At 42.6% G+C, this 22,109-nt stretch overlaps 1 protein-coding gene across 3 annotated transcripts in view; it reads left to right on the top strand.

The window, feature by feature from the left end:
- The first annotated feature begins 6,512 nt into the window (after nt 1-6,512).
- The window catches only part of SENP2 (SUMO specific peptidase 2), a 32,013-nt gene continuing 16,416 nt past the window's right edge, over nt 6,513-22,109 (top strand). Inside the window, exons 1-9 of one of the 3 annotated variants that reach the window (XM_049880952.1) lie at nt 6,513-6,757; nt 8,820-8,872; nt 13,201-13,334; nt 13,762-13,828; nt 15,898-15,988; nt 17,794-17,962; nt 20,906-21,009; nt 21,218-21,312; nt 21,905-21,956. In XM_049880952.1, coding sequence (XP_049736909.1) covers nt 6,657-6,757; nt 8,820-8,872; nt 13,201-13,334; nt 13,762-13,828; nt 15,898-15,988; nt 17,794-17,962; nt 20,906-21,009; nt 21,218-21,312; nt 21,905-21,956 — 866 coding nt within the window. In that variant the 5' untranslated portion in view covers nt 6,513-6,656. Of the gene's footprint in view, nt 6,758-8,816; nt 8,873-13,200; nt 13,335-13,761; nt 13,829-15,897; nt 15,989-17,793; nt 17,963-20,905; nt 21,010-21,217; nt 21,313-21,904; nt 21,957-22,109 lie in introns of all 3 variants that reach the window. The other 2 variants (XM_049880941.1, XM_049880962.1) reach the window with 2 other exon arrangements.

The raw sequence follows: 22,109 nt of genomic DNA, 5'->3' as shown, positions 1-22,109 counted from the left end.
AATTGATGAAGTAAAAGAACTGAACAGAAGATTTCAAAGGGCATCTCAAGAAGACAAAGTAAAGTATTATAATGACATGTGCAAAGAGCTGGAGATGGAAAACCAAAAGGGAAGAACACGCTCGGTGTTTCTAAAGCTGAAAGAACTGAAGAAAAAATTCAAGCCTTGAGTTGCAATAGTGAAGGATTCCATGGGGAAAATATTAAACGATGCAGGAAGCACCAAAAGAAGATGGAAGGAATACACAGAGTCATTATATCAAAAAGAATTAGTCGATGTTCAACCATTTCAAGAGGTTGCATATGATCAGGAACCGATGGTACTGAAGGAGGAGGACCAAGCTGCTCTGAAGGCATTGGTGAAAAACAAGGCTCCAGGAATTGATGGAATATCATTTGAGGTGTTTCAACCAACAGATGCAGTGCTGGAGGTGCTCACTCATCTATGCCAAGAAATATGGAAGACAGCTTCCTGGCCAACTGACTGGAAGAGATCCGTATTTATGCCTATTCCCAAGAAAGGTGATCCAACCGAATGTGGAAATTATAGAACAATATCATTAATATCACATGCAAGCAAAATTTTGCTGAAGATCATTCAAAAACGGCTGCAGCCAGAAGTTCAGGCCGGTTTCAGAAGAGGACATGGAACCAGGAATATCATTGCTGAAGTCAGGTGGATCCTGGCTGAAAGCAGAGAATACCAAAAGGATGTTTACCTGTGTTTTAATGACTGTGGAAAGGCATTCGACTGTGTGGATCATAACAAATTACGGATAACGTTGCAAAGAACGGGAATTCCAGAACACTTAATTGTGCTCATGAGGAATCTTTACATAGATCAAGAGGTGGTTGTTCAGACAGGACAAGGGGATACTGCGTGGTTTAAAGTCAGGAAAGGTGTGCGTCAGGGCTGTATCCTTCCACCATACCTATTCAATCTGTATGCTGAACAAATAATACAAGAAGCTGGACTATATGAAGAAGAACAGGGCTTCAGGGTTGGAGGAAGACTCATTAACAACCTGCGTTATGCAGATGACACAACCTTGCTTGCTGAAAGTGAAGAGGACTTGAAGCACTTACTAATGAAGATCAAACACCACAGCCTTCAGTGTAGATTATATGTCAACATAAAGATAACAAAAATCCTTACAACTGGACCAATGAGCAACATCATGATAAACGGAGAAAAGATTGAAATACAAAGATAGGGATACAAATTCAACAGTAGATCTGAGGGGGGAGCAACTGGATGCTGGGAATTCCAGATGGAGGAGCCGTCAGAAAAGCTTCACAGAGAAGGTGCCTTTGATCAGGGTTCCTAAGAATAGGCAGGAGTTCATGAGGTGAAGGAGGTGGGAGGAAAAGCATTCCAGAGAGAGGGAACAGACTTGGAGGCAGGAGAAGTGTGATTTGAGAGTTTGCTGTGTACGAGTAGGGAAATGATAAAGTAATCTCAAGACAGGTTGTAAAGAACCTTGTTTGCCACCTTCAGTACATTGGATTTTATCTTCTCAGCAACGGGAACCTAACTTTTCTATTAACCTGCTATTTTACATCATTATGTGAATCAATCTTTTTTTTTTTTTTTTTTGGTAGTTCATTACAAAACAAGATTAACAACTGCACACAACTTTTTTGACCTAAGAAGTAATTGCTGTGGAATAGGGCAACCTTGTTTTAGAAACCATGGCTTCCTTACAAATAATGTATCAAACAAAATAGATGTAAGTTCAGCGCTTTCAGTAACTATCCGTTTTCTGAGTGCTGCACAGAACATTCCATGAGACGCTGGTCTAGCAAGGTTTGTATGCAGGATGACCAGACAGAAGCAAAATATTTTTTCTCATTAAAAATTCTTTAAAAAACCAAACGCTAGCAAGTGCCCATCTAAGATGCATCAATTGGTCTCAACCCACCTGGATCAAAGGACAAAGAAGAACACCAAGGACACAAGGTAATTACGAGCCCAAGAGACAGAAAGGGCCACATAAATCAGAGAATACATCAGCCTGAGACCAAAAGAACTAGGTGGTGCCGGGCTTAACCGATGACTGCCCTGACCGGGAGCACAATAGAGAACCCCTGAGGGAGCAGGAGAGCAGTGTGATGCAGACCTTAAATTCTCGTAAAAAGACCAGACTTAGTGGACTGACTGAGACTAGAAGGTCCCCGGTGGTCATGGCCCCCAGACCTCCTGTTGGCCCAGGACTGGAACCATTCCTGAAGCCAACTCTTCAGACATGGATTGGGCTGGACAATGGGTTGGAGAGGGATGCTGGCGGGGAGTGAGTTTCCCGGATCAGGTGGACACTTGAGACTATGTTGGCATCTCCTGCCTGGAGGGGAGATGAGAGGGTAGAGGGGGTTAGAAAGTGGCGAAGTGAACACGAAAAAAGAGAATGGAGGGAGGGAGCAGGCTGTCTTATTAGGGGGAGAGCAACTGGGAGTATGTAGCAAGGCGTATATAAGTTTTTGTGTGAGAGACTGACCTGATTTGTAAACTTTCACTTAAAGCAGAATAAAAAAAATTTTTTTTTAATTCTTTAAAAAACCTAATAAACAAAAATTTGGGGAGAAGTTTTAAATAATGGTGCATCAGTCCCATGGATTTTAGATAAGAAAGAAGAGGAAAGAGAGGCACTAGGCACTTACCTGTGCCAGAGAGAAATCCTGGGTGGTGCAACCAGTTAATGCTCTCACATGCTAACCGAAAGAGTGGAGGTTCGAGTCCACCCACAGGCATCTCAGAAGAAAGGCTTGATACTTCTAAAAAGTCAGCCATTGAAATCCCTGTGGAGCACAGTGCTACTCTGACATACGTAGGCGTCGCCATGCGTCCGAGTCGACTTGATGGCAGGTGGCTCTTGGGCTGGGCACAGAGGTAAGCTCCGTAAATCTGAGAGGCAGATTTTATTAACGTCGTTTTATAGATTAGGAAACAGGCGTGCATAGGGCTTGCTGCTCTTTCTCCATCAGAGCAAGGCCAAGCTGTTTGTGGTAAATGTGGGCAAGTTTTGTAATGAAATCCAGTATGAGAAAGGAGTATGTGGACTTTTTATTTTTTGAACATTTTATTGTGTTTTAGGTGAAAGTTTACACAACAAACTAGTTTTCCGTTCAATAATTCATGTACAAAGTGTTCGTGGCAGTGGCTGCAATCCCTGCGATGTGTCAGCATGCTCCCCATTTCCACCCGGCTTCCCCGTTTCCATTTGTCTGTCTTCCCTGCCCCCTTTCTGCTTCTCATCTTTGCTTTTGGGCAAACATTGCCCATTTACTCTTGTGTAGTTGATTGTTCTAAGGAGCACATTCTCCACAGGTGTTATTATTTTATAGGCCAATCTATTATTTGGCTGAAAGGTGATCTCTGGGAGTGGCTTCAGTTCTAAGCTAGAAGGGTGTCTTAGGGCTATAGCCTCAGGGTTCCTCCAGTCTCTATCGGACCCGTCACTCTGGTCTTTTTTATGAATTTTAATTTTGTTATATATTTTTCTCCCACTCTAACCGGGACCTGGAGCCCTGGTGGCACAATGGTTCAGAGCTTGGCTGCTAACCAAAAGGTCGGCAGTTGGAATATACCAGACACTCCTTGGAAACTCTATGGGACAGTTCTACTCTGCCCTACAGGGTCAGGATGAGTTGTAATCAACTGGATGGCAATGAGTTTGGGGTTTTGGTTAGCCCACTTCAGGACCAAAGCAACAACATCCCATCTTTGGGTGCCTACCTCCATTAAATGGTCCAGAACTCTGTTCCCCAAAGAGGTCAGCAAAACCAAAGCTGAGCAGAAATCTTTTACATTCAATGAATGCTACAGGGAAAATTTGCAAGACCAAAGGATGGATTGGGGGGGCTGAGTCTTCTTTGACCTGTGAAACTGAGGTAGGTTTTGAGGACAATGGGGTGGGGCCTGGAAGAGCTAGAAGGTAAGGATCCCCGAGGGAGGGGGATTAGGATCCTTGCAGAAAACCAGAGCATGGTTTGGGAGACGGATCCTGCGTAGGCTGAAGCTATGAGGCTGTGCCCCTCCTGCGGTACAGGGGCACAAATTAACCAAATCAAAAGCAGAAATCTCAACATCCTGGTTACTCCACTTGGCCCCGGGGCATTCTCCCCTGACTCTCCAGTGAGGGACTCTTGGGTCCAGGAACACCTTTAGCAGTGATGGGGTTGGATTTAAGGGTAACCATACTCCATGGCCAGTGGAGGGGCTTTGGCTCACAACCCTACTGTGGACTACAAGGCACCATCTGTTGGACAAATCTCAGGCGGGAGCAACTTTAAGTCTGAGTCCCCGCCTTTTTTTTTCCATTCTAGAGGGTAGCCCCTCCACTGGCCATTAAGAGGACACAGAGGGTATGTGGAGGTGTGTGTGTGCACGCTTGTGCTTAAGGCCCTGGGATTCCAGCTGAGGTCGGTGAAGCCAACACACGTTCCCTTTTCATGGCAGGTGCTATTAACGAGGCAGGAAAAGCAAGAAAATTGTCTTGGTGTTTTGTACTGGGGTACTCTGAGACTTGACCCCAATATTTCTTAAATCTCTATGATCAGTTGCTCTTCTAAAGCTGCTCTTCAAAGGCTGCTCTTTGGCTTTGGAGAAAATCCACCACCCAAAGGATTAAAAAAAAAAAAAACGAGTATGGGAATAAAGACGACCTCTTTTGGTGGAAAGGAGGGTTGAGCTATTAATAGCTGAACTGCTCTGCATAACAATGTTATCTTCTTTTGAGAGGGCTCCCAAATCTTGTGAAATTTACTGGGAGTCTGGCCTAAAATGGGACAGGTAGGTGGCCTATGAAAAGATGTTGAGGAGAGTGGCCTTAGGGCTCGTAGTGTCCCTGGAGGACATGAGCAATGGACCGTAGATACTGAATAATAGCTAACTCTAAGTCTTCTTCTCGGCCTTCCGTTATTCCCAAACTTTCAGTAACAGCCTGATGGTAGCTAGGCTTTGAAGAATTAACGGAAGGACCTGGGTCAACCCTTGGGACTTGCTTCCACCTTCTAGGAACTGTTCCCCACCCCCAGCCCCAAGTGGTAGTGGCCTCAGGTGGGAGGCTGATGGTTCTGGAGCTTTAGGAGGTGACTTGCAGCAGAATTCAAGAATACTGTCTGTTGAGGCGAGCCCTGGTGGCACAGTGGTTAAGAGCTCAGCTGCTAACCAAAAGGTTGACAGCTTGAATCCACCAGCCACTCCTTGGAAACCCTATGGGGCAGTTCTACTCTGTCTCACAGAGTTGCTGTGAGTCAGAATGGACCCGAAGGTAATGGGTTTGTTTTTTTTTTTCTGGTCTGTTGAGGAGGCTGTACTGGACAGTGCCAGCCTTAACTGAATCACAGGTGGAAGAACAAGTGCAGACAGGGATGGATCTGTGGAACACAAAACCTTTGAGGATTCTGCGAATTGTTTGGGGGGTGTTGGATCCAGGGGGTACTGGGTTTTCTATCATTAAATCGGCTGGGGTCTTGCTCTATGTTTGGTAATTAACTACAAGTGTGATCTCTAGGTTACAAAGGGAGGGTAATGAAAAGCACCCCTGGCTGGCCTTGTAGGCAGCGGGTGTCTTTCCGTCCCGAAGGTTCTGTGAAGCCTTCCTTGAGCAGTTCTACCCTGCCCCTGTCTCCCCCAGCGTGTGGTTCTCCTTTCTCTGGCTCCCACTGCACTTTGCACACACTTTTATAACAGCCAACTACCTTGTATTTATGACTTGTAGTTATCTGTGTACACGTCTCTCCTAGTAGACTGACCTCAAGGGCGAGAGACGGGCGCTGGTGGTCAGACTCCGGTTCAAATTTCAGTTCCGCCACTAGGCAGCTCTGTGATCCAAGGCGAATTACTTAATAGCTCTGTGCCTCAGTTTTCTTGTTTATGAAATGAGCACAAGACTTCTATCGCCTGCGGTTGCAGGGAGAAATGAAGGCGACAATACACGCGAAGTTCCCGGGCACACGGTATATGCAAAATAAAAGGTATCGATCACGATAAACATTTTTTAATTAACCTGGCCTACCCTTGTCTTTATTTTTATTTTTTGTTTTTACCCTTGTCTTATGCATTCAACAAAAACAGTGGTTAAGAGCTTGGCTGCTAACCAAAAGGTTGACAGTTCGAATCCACCAGCCGGTCTTTGGAAACTCTATGGGGCAGTTCTACTCTGTCCTATAGGGTGCGCTGTGAATCGGAACGGACTTGAGGGTCACGGGTTTTGTTCTGTTTTTTAATTTGTACTGTTTCAGGGACCGGTAGCGCTTCTTCCGGGTGCAGACGCCCTCACGTGTTGCCTGTGGGCCTTGTCCCGCGGTCCGCCTCAGCATTGGCTCCGCTAGAGAGAAAACCCCGCCCACATCCCTTTCGATCTCGTCAACGATTGGGCCGGGACCCGCCCACAGGGATCTTGTGGGGAGGTGGGGCTGAAGATCCGAACGCAGACGGCTTTCCGGTCGGGCTGGAGGAGGTGACGTCGGGAGTGGTGGTGGGCGGGGCCTCCTGTAGCCCTGGGGACGTTTTATCTGCCGGCCTTCGAATTGCGTCACAAGTCGGCGACTGAGCCTTGGCGGTGGTGGCGGAGGCGGCAAAGGCGGCAGTGGCGGCGAAAGCTCTGGGGTTTGCGTCTCGGGGTGTATCGGCCGCCGCTGCTGCTGGGGCCTGGTATGTACAAATGGCTGGTTAGAATTCTCGGCACCATTTTCCGTTTTTGTGACCGGCCGGTGCCCCCTGCCCGGGCCCTCCTGAAGAGGCGGCGCTCGAACAGGTGAGAAGAGAAGGGGACTGAGTGCCAACCAGGCCTGGCTGTACCCCACTCCCAGCCCGGGGTCGCGCCGATCCAGGTCCAACAGCCTTGCTCAGCCGAACCGCTGGCTGGGATGAGGCCGAAGATGTGCGGGTCGCGGGTATCCTGGTGACGTAGCCACTCCCTCCACGCTGGGAGGATGCGGCTCCGGGTGAAGGAAGGAGCCGGGGAGAGGTGGTCTTTGGAGAGGCCGCCGGTGGTAGGCTCTTTCCTGTTGTCAGAGTCCGAGTGGTTGCTGACAGCAAATCGGGCTGTGTCGTATTTTGTTGCCTTTATGCTGAAAGCTAAACAGGGAAGGAATGTTGTCTTTGTTGTGGTTCACTGTTTACGAAGCAGATTCCCAAGCGTCATCGTCGGGCAGTTAGGACAGTTAAAGAGAAGTGAGATTCATAGCTTGCCCAAAGGGATGTGACTGCGAGCAGTGTTCTCTTAGCACCAGGAGACAGCAGCTGTCTTGTTCTGAAACAGCTGTCAAACGCTGTGTGTGTTTGAGAGGCGGGGGGAGTGGTTTTGTGCTTTAAAATCGGCCTATGAGACAAGAAGTTAGGTACCTCATTCTTCAAAAAGATCACTAGTCTGTGCTATAAAATTTGGGGGAAACTAAAAGCTGTTACTACTTAGCATCTATTCCTTGGTTTATCCCCTTTTATAATATCTACTCCCTGACTAAATAATTTATCTAGAGAATAAAACACCATACAGGCCCGCTCCCCAACTTCTGGTGATGAAGTGCTAATTTCATTGTTTTTAAGCTTCAAAATAAGAGAAGATGGAAAAAAATGGTTTCTGGGAGCTGAGAGAACAAGATGATAATACGGGCGCCTGAGGATGCAGGCCATTGATGAAATTGGCAGTTGGCTAAATTCTGTTACATGCTGCAAAAAGGGCATGAGGTCAACCTATTCCTCCTCTCTACCTTTCGGCTGGGTTGACAGGAGGACCATTTAAGATCATGTTGTAAAGTACCTAACCTGATGCTTAGTATATATAAAGGTAGTATTGGTTTAGTCTGCCGCAGGGCCTTCTGTGGTATCTGGTGCATAGGACACACTTGGTACAACAGAGTTACCGAGGAAAGGAATGTTTCTCTTCCCTTTTCTTCCTTTTGTGAATCCCTGCTAGTCAGGAGAACAGTGGTTTGGAGATCAAAAGCCTGTTCTTTACCACACTTTAAGTGCTCACATCCTTAATCTAAAATCACTGTTCTCAACATAAGCCATTTTTCAGCCAGAATGAAGTCAGGGCGTCTGGTTGGTGTGTTTAAAGTCATGAAGTGAATGGTATCCTCCTGGATCTCATTCTGTTCTTTTTTTTTTTTTTTTTTTTTTGGTGAATATCATTAAAAGTATTCAGTAAGATGATTGGTAGTATGCCGTGAGCCTTTAACATTCTTGTGGTATACCTTTAGAAATGTTCCTGAATTGGCAAATTCTTTATTTCCACTGTAATCAAATTTCCATGATAAAGATGCACATAACACCTTTCCTGGCTAGGAGCTATATTTTAAGACTGCTTATGTTTATTGTTTGAAGTAGAAGGTAACTTTCTTTGGGATCATCTTTCAAATGATTTCCTTGCTTGTTTTCAAATAATTTCTGGAGAGAAAAAAAAGCTACTAGTTCAGGGCTCTTACCTAGGCTCGTCTACTAGCTAAGTGACTCATGGCCCATTTCAAGTTTGTATCTCAGCTTGATTACAGATTGTTATATGATAGGGAGTTCTGGGTCACTCTCAAATAGTTAAAAACCTTAGTGTTAAATCCTCAAATGCTAAAGACCTGCTGGGGTCCCCACGAGTCAGAATCAACTTGATGGCAGTTAACAACACCATAGAGCGGTGTTCTTTTAAACCATCAGTTGAATCTCATAATTATGATGAAGTGGGTGGAAAAAGAGTGTGTTGTATAAATAGTAAGTTTGCTCGTAGAAGTGGATATGTTTACGTATATATGTCTGCATATGTATATGTACTATACATATATGTATATATATACACTTTTTTCCCCTCTGTCTCCTTTCAGCAGTCTGTTTTCCACAGTGGACACTGATGAAATACCAGCCAAAAGACCGAGATTAGGTACTGAATATTAATTTAAAAATTATTTTTTAAATAAGAAAAGTATATGGATGAAACAAAATTCTAAAGGTAAACTGTATGTACTGAGAAAAGTCTCTGCTGTCTCTTTCCTACTCAGTTATCTTTTCTAGAGATAACCACTGTTACTAGGGACCGTCCAGCTTAGATATGTTGGGTATTTATTTTTAAATTCTAAATCTTATACAGAAAAGGTGCTTTTCATTTTTGAGGAAGAAACATTGTAAAACCTAACCCAAGCTGAATGATTTAGGTTGAATACTGAGTGAAAAAAATCTAATGTATTGTCACAAATCTTGTACTTCCTCATATCTGAAGGGTTAGATGTGGCTTTGTAGAAGAAAATAAAACTAGGTTAAGAGTTGAAAAGGAAAAAAAAAAGAATGAAGTTCTAATATATGCTACGACATAGATGAACCTTGAAAACATTATGCTGAGTGAAATAAACCAGACACAAAGGACAGAGAGTGTATAGTTGTATTTATATGAACTATCTAGAATAGACAAATGCATAAGGATAGAAAGTATATTAGTGGTTACCTTGGGCTAAAGAGAGAGAACGGGGAGCTGTCCCTTAATGGGTCCAGAGTTTTTGTTTGGGGTGATGAAAGTTTTGGAAACTTGTAGTGGTGATGTTTGTGCAGCAGTGTGCTTAATGCCGTTGGAGCGTATGCCTGAAAATGGTTAAAATGGCAAGTTTTATCTTGTGTTTATTTTACCACAATTAAAAAACAAAAATAAATTAGGTTAGAATAGAAGAAAAAGGCACAATGGGACACTGTAACAAGATATTTCTTTTTTCCCCAAAATGACTGTGAATTTGGGTCTCTCTCCAGATGTAGTAGCTGAGAGCAGATATGTCTGTGTTATTATTTCATTTAAATCCAGTGAGTACTTATTGAGCATGTCTTAAGGCTAAGGAATGTTTAGATTCTATAGGAAGTACAAAAATGAGCAAGACAGGGTGTCTCTTTAAGGACCTGAACTGCTTTCTGGTTTGCAATCGTAAGGGTACATGATTATATAATAGGGGTATAAAACAAGCATATAAATGATTCAAATGGCAATGAGAATATAATAAATAAGAAAGATACTAACAACATGCTATCCAATTTTCAGCTGGCTGAGAGTCTCAGTAAACGGTTGGGGGAGCTAGTTTGTGAGATGGGTCTTGAAAGATGGCTGGGATCTCAACAGACAGCAGCAGTAAGGAAGAGCATTGTGGGCAAAGGGAACAGCATGTAAAAGTTGTGCAAATTTGGGAAATAGTGAATATAGCTCAGGGAGAGAGTTTATCAGAGAGAGAGAGAGGTCAAATTATAGAGGACTGTGAGTACAGGAATTTGTACTGAATTTATTAGGGCACTATTTCCCCAAGCGCAGGAGAGATACCACTCAGCCACTCAGGAGATGATTGTAGTTAGAAAATAACATTCACAGCGTTAGGTAACGTTTGAATGATATGCTATAAAAGTTGTCTTCTTTTTAGTTATTTTTATTTCCTAGTTATTTCAAGCAGAATTTCTTGATTTAGCACTAGTATGTCTTCAACACTTGTCTAACACATGCTAATCTTTCTTTTTTTTTTTTCTTTAAAACAGGCCTGACTAGAACTTAATTATACTTTTGAGTTTTCATTGCTGTATATGGCAAATGATGTTGACTTTACATTTCTAGTAGTAATTTAAAATCACCTTTTAAAATGTATTTGCTTAAGCAAAAAAAAGTGAGTTGATTTTAAAGAAAAATATCAATAAATAACTGTATGGATTGTACTTGGATGTGATAAAAAACGTTGACAGTAGTATTACAGAAGGGTTCTGAAATAATTATGGGAATCATTTATTTTATGGACTGTATGTTAAGGATCCCCTCGTGATTTCCAGTGAATAATCATTACGATTTTCTGAATGGCAAACTATCAGGAACCATAAGCCAAGTGAAAGCAGTGGGTAGAAGAAAGAATATTTACTAGCAGAGTTTGTGAAGGTCTCTAGCAGTGCGCTCTAATAGACAGCAGTATTTCCTGTTTTAGCGCTAGTGTGTCTTTAATACTTGTCTAACACATCCTAATCTCTTTTGTCCTGTAATCTACGAGTCAGAATTGACTCGACGGCACTGGATTTAAATAGAACTCAGTAATATTGTTGAGTTTTCATTTCTATATTTGGCAAAGGATGTTGGTGACTATTGAGCACCTGAGGAACTGATTTTTAATTTTATCTAATTTTAATTAAGTCGAAACTCAAGTAACCACATGTCTCTGCTCTACTGGACAGTGCAACTCTTGATTTCTTTTGAGAGAAAAAAAAGGCAAGAGTAAGAAAAAAGAATCACAGACTCATGATCTTACAAGTGAAAGGAAGATCCACTTAATCTAGTCTCAGGAAAAGAAGGTGGCCATATCCCCATTTTTGGAAACCATGGTGGTGTAGTGGTTAAGTGCTATAGCTGCTAACCAAAAGGTCAGCAGTTCGAATTCACCAGCTGCTCTTTGGAAACCCTATGGGGCAGTTCTACTCTGTCCTATAGCGTTACCATGAGTTGGAATTGACTTGATGGCAATGGGTTTTTTTTTCCCCCATTTTACGTCTCTGGTTGGCATAAATGATTAAGCGCCCATCTACCAGCCGAGAGGTTGGCAATTCGAACCCACCCAGAGGCGCTTTGGAAAACAGGCCTGGTGATCTGCTTGCAAAATGTCACAGCCTTGAAAAACCTATGGAGTGCAGTTCTACTCTGCACTCATGAGATCACTATGAGTCAGAATTGACTTGACGGCACTGAACAACAACATCCCCGTTTTACAGATGAGGCCGACCTTCCCTTTTTTTTTTTTTTTAATGTGTGAGATCTTTTGACATAATGTCAGGGCACACCCAGATTTTGACAAACTTTGTAGGAAGATAAACATTACGGTTTTTAGTGGCAACCATTACTATGTTGTAAAGAATACCTCTTGCCCTCTAGACTTTGAATGGCAGTCTGGGCTAAGTAGCAATCCTTAAGCCCTTTTCCTCCCATTTAAAAAAGCCAAGGAGAATGGTAGCAAGAGGGATCAACGTTATTAGAGGAATAACTTGGAGTTTTCTCTAATTCATAAAAGGAGAAGCAAGCCATTTGCAAACTTTGATACTTTTGACTATTGTCTAGTAACAGTACTTCAAATTTTGCTTGACCTGACTCTCGTGTCCTCCCTCTTGCTTAAGTTATTCCCCTATCTCTCTGGAAAATGTGTATTTTATATTTTATGTATTCTGGAATGCTTATTGCTCAAAAGCCACCATGTCAAGCCATTTTTTTTTTTTTTGCAAAAGAGGAATGTGGCTAAGGTGATGGCCTCTCTCTCCAGCTAGTCCTTTAGAATGCCCTTCATTAGGATAGAAGGGAAAGGTAGAAAGCTTAAGTCAGAGGTGTGAGAAGCGAGAAGGAGGTAGTGTGATGAAAAGAGGTAGTGGGGAAGTGCTGAAATCCTCCCCACTCCCTATTTATGTACTTACTTATTTTGTAATCTTTTTTTTTTTGGTGACGGGAGAAGTGACCCAACATCTTGCAGCACGGCTTCCCCAGTAGAGTGGTAACCTGATTTTATCACACGTGTTTAAGAGCTGCGTGTCTCATATGTCACTAATTTACACCCTCAGCCCAGCCAAGATACAGTAACCAAAAAAAACCAAACTCATTGCCGTTGAGTCAATTCTGACTCATAATGACCCTATAGGGCAGAGTAGAGCTGCCCCATAGGGCTTCCAAGGAGCGCCTGGTAGATCCGAACTGCCAGCCTTTTGGTAAGCAGCCATAGCACTTAACCACTCTGCCACCAGGGTTTCCCAGGATACACTAGGCTCTTAGTAAATAGTGGCTTAGGGAAGTTGTGTTGTTACCACCACTGGAAGTAGGGACAAATCAGTGAGCCAATGACATTGTTCCTATAGAATTCTTCTCTACCATGCTCCTGGTTGTCTTAAGTTATGCCCCTGTCTCTCTGACGAAGATTTATGTATTCTGGGAAACTTGTTACTACAGCTTAAAAGCTGCCATTTCAGGGCACTTTTTTTTGTCCATCAGCATGTGATCTGCTAAAGCTATGGTTTCGTGCTGTTAGACATTCCAGATGCTTTACTATAAAAAAAATCACAATACTGGAATTCCAGTTATCCAGTTACAAAAAAAATTACCTTTATAGATACATTTTCATCTCAATGTTTAAAAAGGGAACTTAGAGTGAAAACTAAGGGAGACTCTTTCCAAGATGCAATCTTCTTTTTTTTTTTTTTTTTGCTGAAAGTGTATCTGTTGACACTTTCTAGATTGCTTTATTCACCAAGTGAAAAACAGTCTCTACAATGCTGCCAGCTTATTTGGATTCCCATTCCAGCTGACCACGAAGGCCAGGGTAACTTCAGCTTGTAATGGAACCCGGGATGTGGCTCCTTCAGGAGAGGTCAGTGGGGTGGGGCTCCACTGGTACTTAATCATTCAAGTTTGCTCTTAGAAATACTCTCTTTTGGGGAATGAGTATGTAGGCTGACTTCTTTTTGGAAATATTCATGTGTTTATTAGCGTTATTTAAAGGTCAAGAAATTAAAGCCTAAGGAATTAGACATTTAAAAAATATCTATTTATAAAGAGCCTAATTGCCAGTGCATCACCATTTCTTATTTAAGTACATGTGAAGAACCTGGAGTTGTTGTTTTTTTTATATCATCTTGTGAGTCTAAACAAGTCAGACCTTTGGTCTCACTGATGATGTCTTTTCCAGTGAACTAGCTTAGATGAGCATCAATAGTGTTTTGTTTTGTTTTTTAATGAGAAAAGTATTTAAGCTGTAAAATTTAGATGCTTTAGAGGTGATTCTGTTTGGTTTTAAGGTATTTCCCAACTCTTCGTCTTGTGGACTGACAGGTTCTGGATCCTGGAACAACATGCTGAAACTGGGTGAGACCATTGGGAATGTGTCTGCTTCCCTGTACCTCCTTCTACCCTTTTTTTCCTGAGATCTGAGACTCTGGGAGGAAAAGACTGATGTGGGTTTGGGACAAGAACAAGCAAAGGCACATTTTCTCTACCATCCTAGAAAGCAAATTGTTTTCCTTTGGAATTGTTGTCTTTGAATTTATTGTTGTGTTTTCTACTTGTATTTCCAGTTGTCCTTAATGTCACTTAGATCAGGGTTCATTCATTTAAAAAAAAAAAAAAATCCCATGTTCTGGGAGCTTACTTTGTGCCAGCCTCTGTGCTAAGTGAGCAGGAATAACAAAGTAATAAAATCTTGTTTCTGCCCGTGAGGAACTCATCACCTAGTTGGGGGGCAACCCTAGGTTCCCAGTTCTCACAGCATTATGCTTTAGGAACCTCCAGGCATCCTTAGACCCTGACATTGAAGTGTGATCACTGTATATATTCTACAGTCTGATTTGGTGGGGAGAAGTAGGAAGAAACCAGGGTCCTGAGAAGTGGTCGTGATCTTTACCACACAGGTAAGCTTGTCAAATTTGAGAGGAGGTGATAGAAAATGAGCATATACAGAAGTTGTGGGCTCAGAAGTCAAAAGTAGAAGAAGCTAAGGAAATGATAAAAACCTTAGAGAAGTGCTTTTCAAACTTGTTGAGTAAAGTCTCTCTGGTGGCGGAGAAGAGCGAAGGAGAATAAACACACACCTCTCTGTCCGAGAATCCGTCCCAGAGGACACAGAACAAGGATGATACATCTTCATTTTGAACAAGGTCTTTTTGTTTGTGGTCTTCTTATTTCACTTTTTGAAGTTAATGGGAATTGAATGTTATAATCCACTCATATTGTTTGAATCTGTACACTGTTAAATAAAGTTGACGTTATGGGAGGGAGGGACAGTAGGTTTATTTTATGTCTGAGGTGCCAGGACTGTGTTTCCATGGTTTTGTGTAGGCTAGTCAGGGAAGTACAGGTATTCGTGGGACGGGTTTCTTGTATAAAGAGGTCCTGAAACCCTTGGAGACTAGATGTATTTGGGAATTCGGAATTTTTCGTATTTTAGATATGATATGTGTAGTGAATGTTATAAACAAAAACCAATTGGGATCTGCGATAGAACCCTGTAACCAAATACGAATGTTTCTGCAATTAAATATGAGTATTCACCCCAGGTGGGGTAAATAAAGACTTCAGCTTCACTTCAGTTCAAGTCATATTTTGCCACCAAATGAGCTCGGGTCAGTTTAGGTTTTTGCTCCCAATCAGTTTGTAGGAAAAACTTCCAGTTTCAGCCCTCTTGACATTTTGGAGTCCTCAAACCAAACCCAAACCCACTGCCATTGAGTCCGTTCTGACTCATTGTGGCCAAATAGGAGAGAATAGAACTGCCCCTATGCGGTTTCCAAGGCTGGAATCTTTAAGGGAGCAGACTGCCACATCTTTGTTCTGCAGAGCGGCTGGTGGGTTCAAGCTGCCAACCTTTTGGTTGGCAGTGGAACACTTAACCACTGCACCACCAGGGCTCCAGGGACTCCAAATTCATAGACTGTTTCTCTCTCCCTTCCAAACCCCTGTTCTGGCAGAGAGTATGGCTGGTAACAGTTTAATTATACTTTTTTGAATTATAGTAACCATCTGAAAGTTGTTGGAAGATTTCAGTGAAATGTGGTAACATGTGGCTGGCTTTTATGTTTAAATACTTACAAAAAAGTTCTGAGTTGTTTTCTTAAGAAGAAGGAAGTTAATCTGAGCAATTTGCTCAGATTGATTAGATTACAGGGAGTGTGTAATCTGGAAGTTCCTTGTGGCCTCTTGTCAGTACCAGCAAGGAAGACCAGGGAGCTCACCTATGAATTCTGTTATCGCCTGAGGTCAAAGACCAACCAGGCACGACTGCTTTCCCTTCACATTTAAGAAATTTGTACTGAACCTCTGTGCAGTGTAGTAGTAAAATTTGAAAAAGCAAGATACTTACTTTGACTTGCACAAGGTAGACTGCTCTTCAGGTTTTTGTTTTTTTAACAGTTACAAATGTGTGTTTTTATTTTAAATAGGTAGTAAGTCTCCTGATGGGATAAGTGACTATCCGAAGATCCGAGTGACAGTAACCCGAGACCAGCCACGCAGAGTCCTGCCCTCCTTTGGGTAACTGTTCAATTCCTTTTTGTAAACGAAAACTTACCATTGGTAGACGCTCCTATTTGCTAGGCGTTTTATTCTTGTTTTACCATGTAAACCTGCGAAGTAAGTCCTCTGACACACAGCTTGTGAGAGACTTGGACTCAGGTGTGTGTTACTTTTTGTGCCATATCGTTTGCCTCTCGCACTGGCTTTCTTCTGAACTTTTTTTGGAAGTGTAATACGATGCAGGAAGATGCCCAAATCACACTTGCCCGGCAGTGTATCATTCTCTTGTGCTTGGGGTCACCATGAGTTGGGGGCCGACTAAGTGGCAGCTAACGACAGCTCTGTTACTCTCATTTTCTAGTTTAATTCCATTGTGGCCAGAGAACATACTTTATACGATTTTAATTCTTCTCAATTTGTTAAGGTTTGCTTTATGGCCTAGAATATGGTCTGTCTGGGTAAGGTTCCATGTGCATTTGAAAAGAATGTGTATCCTGCTTTGGCCGGTGGAATGTTCTATAGATATCAGTTAGGTCAAGTTGGCTGATAATGTTTTTCAGGTCTTATTTTCTCTCTCTTTTTTTTTTTTTTATTGATTGCTGAGTTTTATTTTAAATTTCTACTGTTATTATAAATTTGTCTATTTCTCCTTCCAGTTATATCAGGTTCATATATTTTGTAAACCTTGTATTTTGAAGTTCTTATTGTTTGGTGAATACCCTTCACCCAGATCCACCTGCTGTTAACATTCTGCCACATTTGCTTTGTGGTTCTCTGTCAGATATACATTCTATTTTTTTTTTCCTGACCCATTTGAGAGTCAGTCTTAGATTCATGCCCCGCTAGCCCCAAGTGCTTGAGTGTCTTTATTAAGAACAAAGACATTCATTTACATAACCACACATTACCAAAGTCAGAAAATTTAACATTGATATAATACTACTGTCTAATCTATAGGTCTTAGTCAAATTTCTCCATGATAGCAATTTTTTTTCCTGGTCCAGGATCTAGTGTAGGATCACACATTGCATTTAGTTTCATGTTTCTTTATCTCCTTTAGTCTGGAACCGTTCCCCAGCCTTTCTTTGTCTTTAACGGCACTGATATTTTTGAAGAGCGTACGTAGGGCATTTCTGTTGTAGAGTAGCTCTTAGTGTAGTTTTGTTTGATGTTTACCCATGGCTTGATTCGCCTTATGCAATTCTTTTTTTAAGAGATACTATGTATGTGATGGTGAATTTTTTTCAAAGGGGGACAAGATGTCAGTTTGTTATTGGTAGTGGTTGGAGAGGCAGATTCCAGCCACAGTGGCTGAGCAGCGGCCCCACAGCCTCAGTTTCTTTAGCATGCTTTAATTTACCGTTTAATTGAGGGCCTTTTGGCTCAGATCCTGTAGTAGGATGCAGTGGTAAAAGGATTTATTGGATTTAAAGTTTAGTGTGGGACAGAGATGTTAAGCAAGTAATCACACCAGGAATTAATTCCAGTGGTGCCAGGTGACTAAAGGAAAAGTGTGGTGTCAGAGGGGCTTACGTGCAGTGGGGGAGGTAGGTCTGGAGCTAGGGTTAGGAAATGAGGCATGAGGAAGAAGACAGGCTTTCCTGTGGTAGCCCTCGGGACTGGAACTAGACACTCCACAGCAGAGTGCTCGACTGCGCTTAGCTCTTAGGTTAGAGCAGACTTCTGCGAAGGGTAGTTGTCTGCCCTGCCAGGAACAAGCTTATGCTAGGACAGCTTCACCACAGGATGGGCTGGGGGCTTGAATTTCCTGCATTGTAAGCAGTTTGGTGATGCAGTTTTGTTTTTTTTTTTTCCCCTCTCAGTTTCACTTTGAACTCAGAAGGCTGTAATAGAAGACCAGGTGGGCGTCGCTATAGCAGAGGCAATCCAGAGGGTCCCTTACCGTGGAAAGTTCAGGAGCAGGCTACAACAGAGATGGTTTCTGAAGAGGGTGGCAAGGGTCTTAGGCGTCCCCATTGTACTGTGGAAGAGGTAAGCCCTTTTAGCCTGATAGCTTTTAAGAGATACTTAATTATTACTATTTTGGGATAGATAATTACATACTGTGGTACAAAATAGAAACCCTGGTGGTGTAGTGGTTAAGTGCTACAGCTGCTAACCAAAATATCTGCAGTTCGAATCCACCAGGTACTCCTTGAGAATGCTACGGGGCAGCGCTGCTCTGTCCTATAGGGTCACTATCAGTCGGAGTCAACGCGATGGCAACGGGTTTGGTTTTTTGGTTTATGGTACAAAATTCCAAAGGTACAAAAGAGCATACAATGACTGTGAGTTTCCCAGGCCACCCTATCTGCCTCTTAGGAAGTGACCACTGATATCTGTATGTATCCTTGCAGAGATGTTCTTAACTATGTAATTTAGTCAGTTCATCGATATAGTTACTTTTTCTATTAGAAAGAAATAGAAATCATGTTAGGAAGAGGTAAGATTATAGACTTTCTTTCCACGTGCCTGAATCACTCTATCTTGTTTATTTTTTTGAACTGTAGTAACTGGCTAAGTAAGGGAAGTGAGTGGTCTGCGTCTCTGCTTTTACCTTCTGCTCTCAGAGCACTTAGCAGGGAGAAGATGCTCTTCTCTTTACTCCCTCTGGAAGTCTTCGCTTACTCCAGGCGAACTTAGAATTACTTTTGTATCTGGCTACAAATTGCTAGGTGGTTTTCTGAGCCACTTAGTTCATCAGGAAAATATTTATCTGGGTCCCAGGTACTGTGCTAATTGCAAGTAATTTATTTAAACTGTGCTTTAAGTGAAAAGTTTACAATTCAAGTCAGTTTCTCATGCAAAAACTTAATACACATTGTTATGTGACCCTAGTTGCTCTCCCTACAATGTGACAGCACGCTCCTCCTTTCTACCCTGTATTCCCCGTGTCCATTCAGCCAGCTTCTGTCCTCTTCTGCCTTCTCCTCTTGCCTCCAGACAGGAGCTGCCCACGTAGTCTCATGCATCTACTTGAGCCAAGAAGGACATTCTTCACCAGTATCGTTTTATGTCTTAGAGTCCGGTCTAATCTTTGTCTGAAGGGTTGGCTTTGGGGATGATTTTAGTTTTGGGCTAACAGAGAGTCCGGGGGCCATGTCTTCTGGGGGCAAGTAATTTAAAATAGAATAAAATGTCCCTCTCCTTTAGGGCTTCCTGTATGTTTACACAGATAACGGGTGCCTTCTGTTTGCTTTTCTACCACCCCTTCCTGCCATGAGATATTTATGTAAGTGCATCACTGGGGGAGGGCGAGGTTGGCAAACAGACATAGAAGGCGTGCGTCAAACCAAACCCAGTGCCGTCGAGTCAATTCCGACTCATAGCGACCCTATAGGACAGGGTAGAACTGCCCCCTAGAGTTTCCAAGGAGCGCCTGGCAGATTTGAACTGCCGACCCTTTCGTTAGCAGCCATAGCACTTAACCACCATGCCACCAGGGTTTCCAACAGTATACACAAATAGTTGTAATTCAACAAACAGGCACAGAGAAGAATGAACTGGAAGGAGTCTTTAGCAGAGGTGTAAAAGTAGTCTCACAGAGGAAATGGGAGTCCCCAGGTGGTGCAAACAGTTAAGTACTCAGCTGCTAACTGTAAGGTTGGATGTTTGAGTATACCCAGGGGTTCCATGGAAAAAAGGCCTGGTGATCTGCTTCTGAAAAGTCAGCCATTGAAAACCCTGTGGAGCACAGTTATACTTTGACACACAGGGGTTCGCCATGAGATGGAATCAACTCCACAGCAATTAACAGAGGAAATAATTTCCAGGATGAATGCTAAACGATAAGCAGTTAGTTTGCAGGGGAGCTAAGGAAGGGGCATTTAGGCTGATGAGAACAGCATGAAGAAAAGGGACAGGAAAGAATCTGCCTGGGGTGTCAGAATCTGAGGGGCGAAACAGGACACAGGCAGATAGATTTGTGGTAGTATAGATGAGAAGTCATAGACGGGACTGAACAAATATATGTGAGTTACAGAGAGGTTACCAAACCCCAGCCTTTTGTTACCCAGTCAATTCTGACTCATAGGGACCCCATAGGACAGAGTAGAACTGCCTCAGGGTTTCCAAGAAGCAGCTGGTAGATTCAAACTGCTGACCTTTTGGTTAGCAGCCAAGGCTCTTAACCACTGCTCTACCAGGGCTCCATGAACAGAGAGGATATATTCTAGAAATAACAGTAGGTAATATCAGCAAGGACATACTCAGCAAGGGTGAGGTGAGGAAGAAGGAAGAGGCTAAGATGAGTCCCAGACTTCAGTCCTGGATAAATGTGTGTCATGACAGGTACCCTGTATGGTCAGGGCGAAGATGATGAGCTTTGGGCATTGTTGACAGTGCCTGCAAACACCCAGGAAGACCTCCTTAGTAGACTTTTGCATGTAGGTGATGGGAACTTTGAGGAGCAGTTAGGGCTTGAGGCACTCCTGGGTCCTCTGCCTATTGGGGTTTTGATTAAGGAGCCAAGGAGGTTATTCAGGGGCAGGGCATAGAGTGAGAGAAGGTGTGGGCAGAACTGTCGGCGTTTAAGGACAGGAGAGGAGCGATCTGCGGTAGGACTGAGAAGGTAAGGAGAACCAGGAGACCTCAGCACCCAGGAAGGCAAGGCGTGGTCAGCAGGATGCTGAAGATCAGGTAACAGAGGCTGCGAAAGCGTCCATTGGATTTGGCCTCGCAGCTCATTGGTGGCTTTGGGGAGACCCATTCCGTTTAGGAGCCTCAGGTTCTGAATACATAAGGTGATGATTTCCACGGAGTTTTTGAGGTTAATTCTGGCGTCAGAAACTTGGAAGTCATCCAGATCTAGCAGATAATGGAAGCAAGTGAACTGGGCTGGACAGCATGTGGGCTGTATGTAAACTCTCAATCTCAGTCATGACAACTCCAGGTTTAATGTGCTAGAACTTACCTAACATGTCTTTTCTTATTTAGGGTGTTCAAAAAGAGGAAAGAGAGAAGTACCGAAGATTATTGGAACGACTTAAAGAGGGTGGTCATGGAAACCCTGTCCTTCCTGCAACTTCAAACCCTCACAGGTAGAAGTGAACTAGAAAGGATTAAAAAAAAGGAAAAAAAAAAGGATTAGACTCCTTTTATTCTATTCCCAGATGGTGCTGCGATATGATTTGATGTTACAGGGTTATCAGTAGCTCCCATTTAGAGAAGCTTGCCAAATAGAGATGACGAATATTTATGGTAGGCTTTCGTTTGTATCTGATCATCCTCATTTTTTATGTCTCTAAGTTCTCAAAGAAGTCATACGGACACGTTAAAGACCAGAGGCTGGGGGGAAGAACAGAATCATGGAGTCAAAACAACTCATTTTGTTCCAAAACAGTGTGAGTTCCCAGATTTAGCCTTGTTTTAATATATTGACCCTAGTTCATGTTAGAGAGTGCATATGAAATTGAAAAATGATATACTAGCAAAAGATGGTTTACCAGCTTTTAAAACATTGTCAATCCTCAAGTTATTAGCTGGGGCTTATCCAGTGCCAGGAGTTTAGGAAGAAGCTCTTTCAAGATGAAGTAGAGTTGTCAAATGCCTCTTGATTGTCCTGTGCCTGTATGGTAGCAAATATTTTGTGATCCTAAAATTAATTTTCTTACATTGCCTTTTATCTCTTATATTAATTTTCTTGTATTTCCCCACTAAATGTTCACAGCTTACCACGTGACAGCTTACCAAATGAGCAGATACCAATTTACACCAAAGAGCGTGTTTACAGAGCCAAGAGATGTGTGATTTTTAGGCAACTTAGTTTGTAAGGAAGTTAGTGTCTTTGGAATTCTCTTTTAGCATGTCAGTGTAAAGGAACGTCTTCACACTTTGGAAGCTAAGTTGAAATTCTAGCTCTATGATTGATTAATAGAGGAAGACTTTATAATAAAAGAAAAATACTTTTTCATCTTTTCTTTACCATCCCCACAGATCGAGTTGTTGAAACAAGGGGACCTCTCTGTTCAGTGAAAAGTGAAAAGAGGTACATGGTTCACTTTATTCTAATTTGAATCCACCAGCTGCTCCCTGGAAACCTTGTGGGGCAGTTCTGTTTTGTATATAGGGTTGCTGTGAGTTGGAATCGACTCGACAGCAATGGGTTTGGTTTTTCGTTTATATGTTGTGTGTGTGTATA

Source organism: Elephas maximus, chromosome 1 (assembly GCF_024166365.1).
Source record: "Elephas maximus indicus isolate mEleMax1 chromosome 1, mEleMax1 primary haplotype, whole genome shotgun sequence".
Taxonomy (NCBI): domain Eukaryota; kingdom Metazoa; phylum Chordata; class Mammalia; order Proboscidea; family Elephantidae; genus Elephas; species Elephas maximus.
Note: the sequence above shows the minus strand (reverse complement) of the source record. Positions and strands in the feature narration are given on the sequence as shown.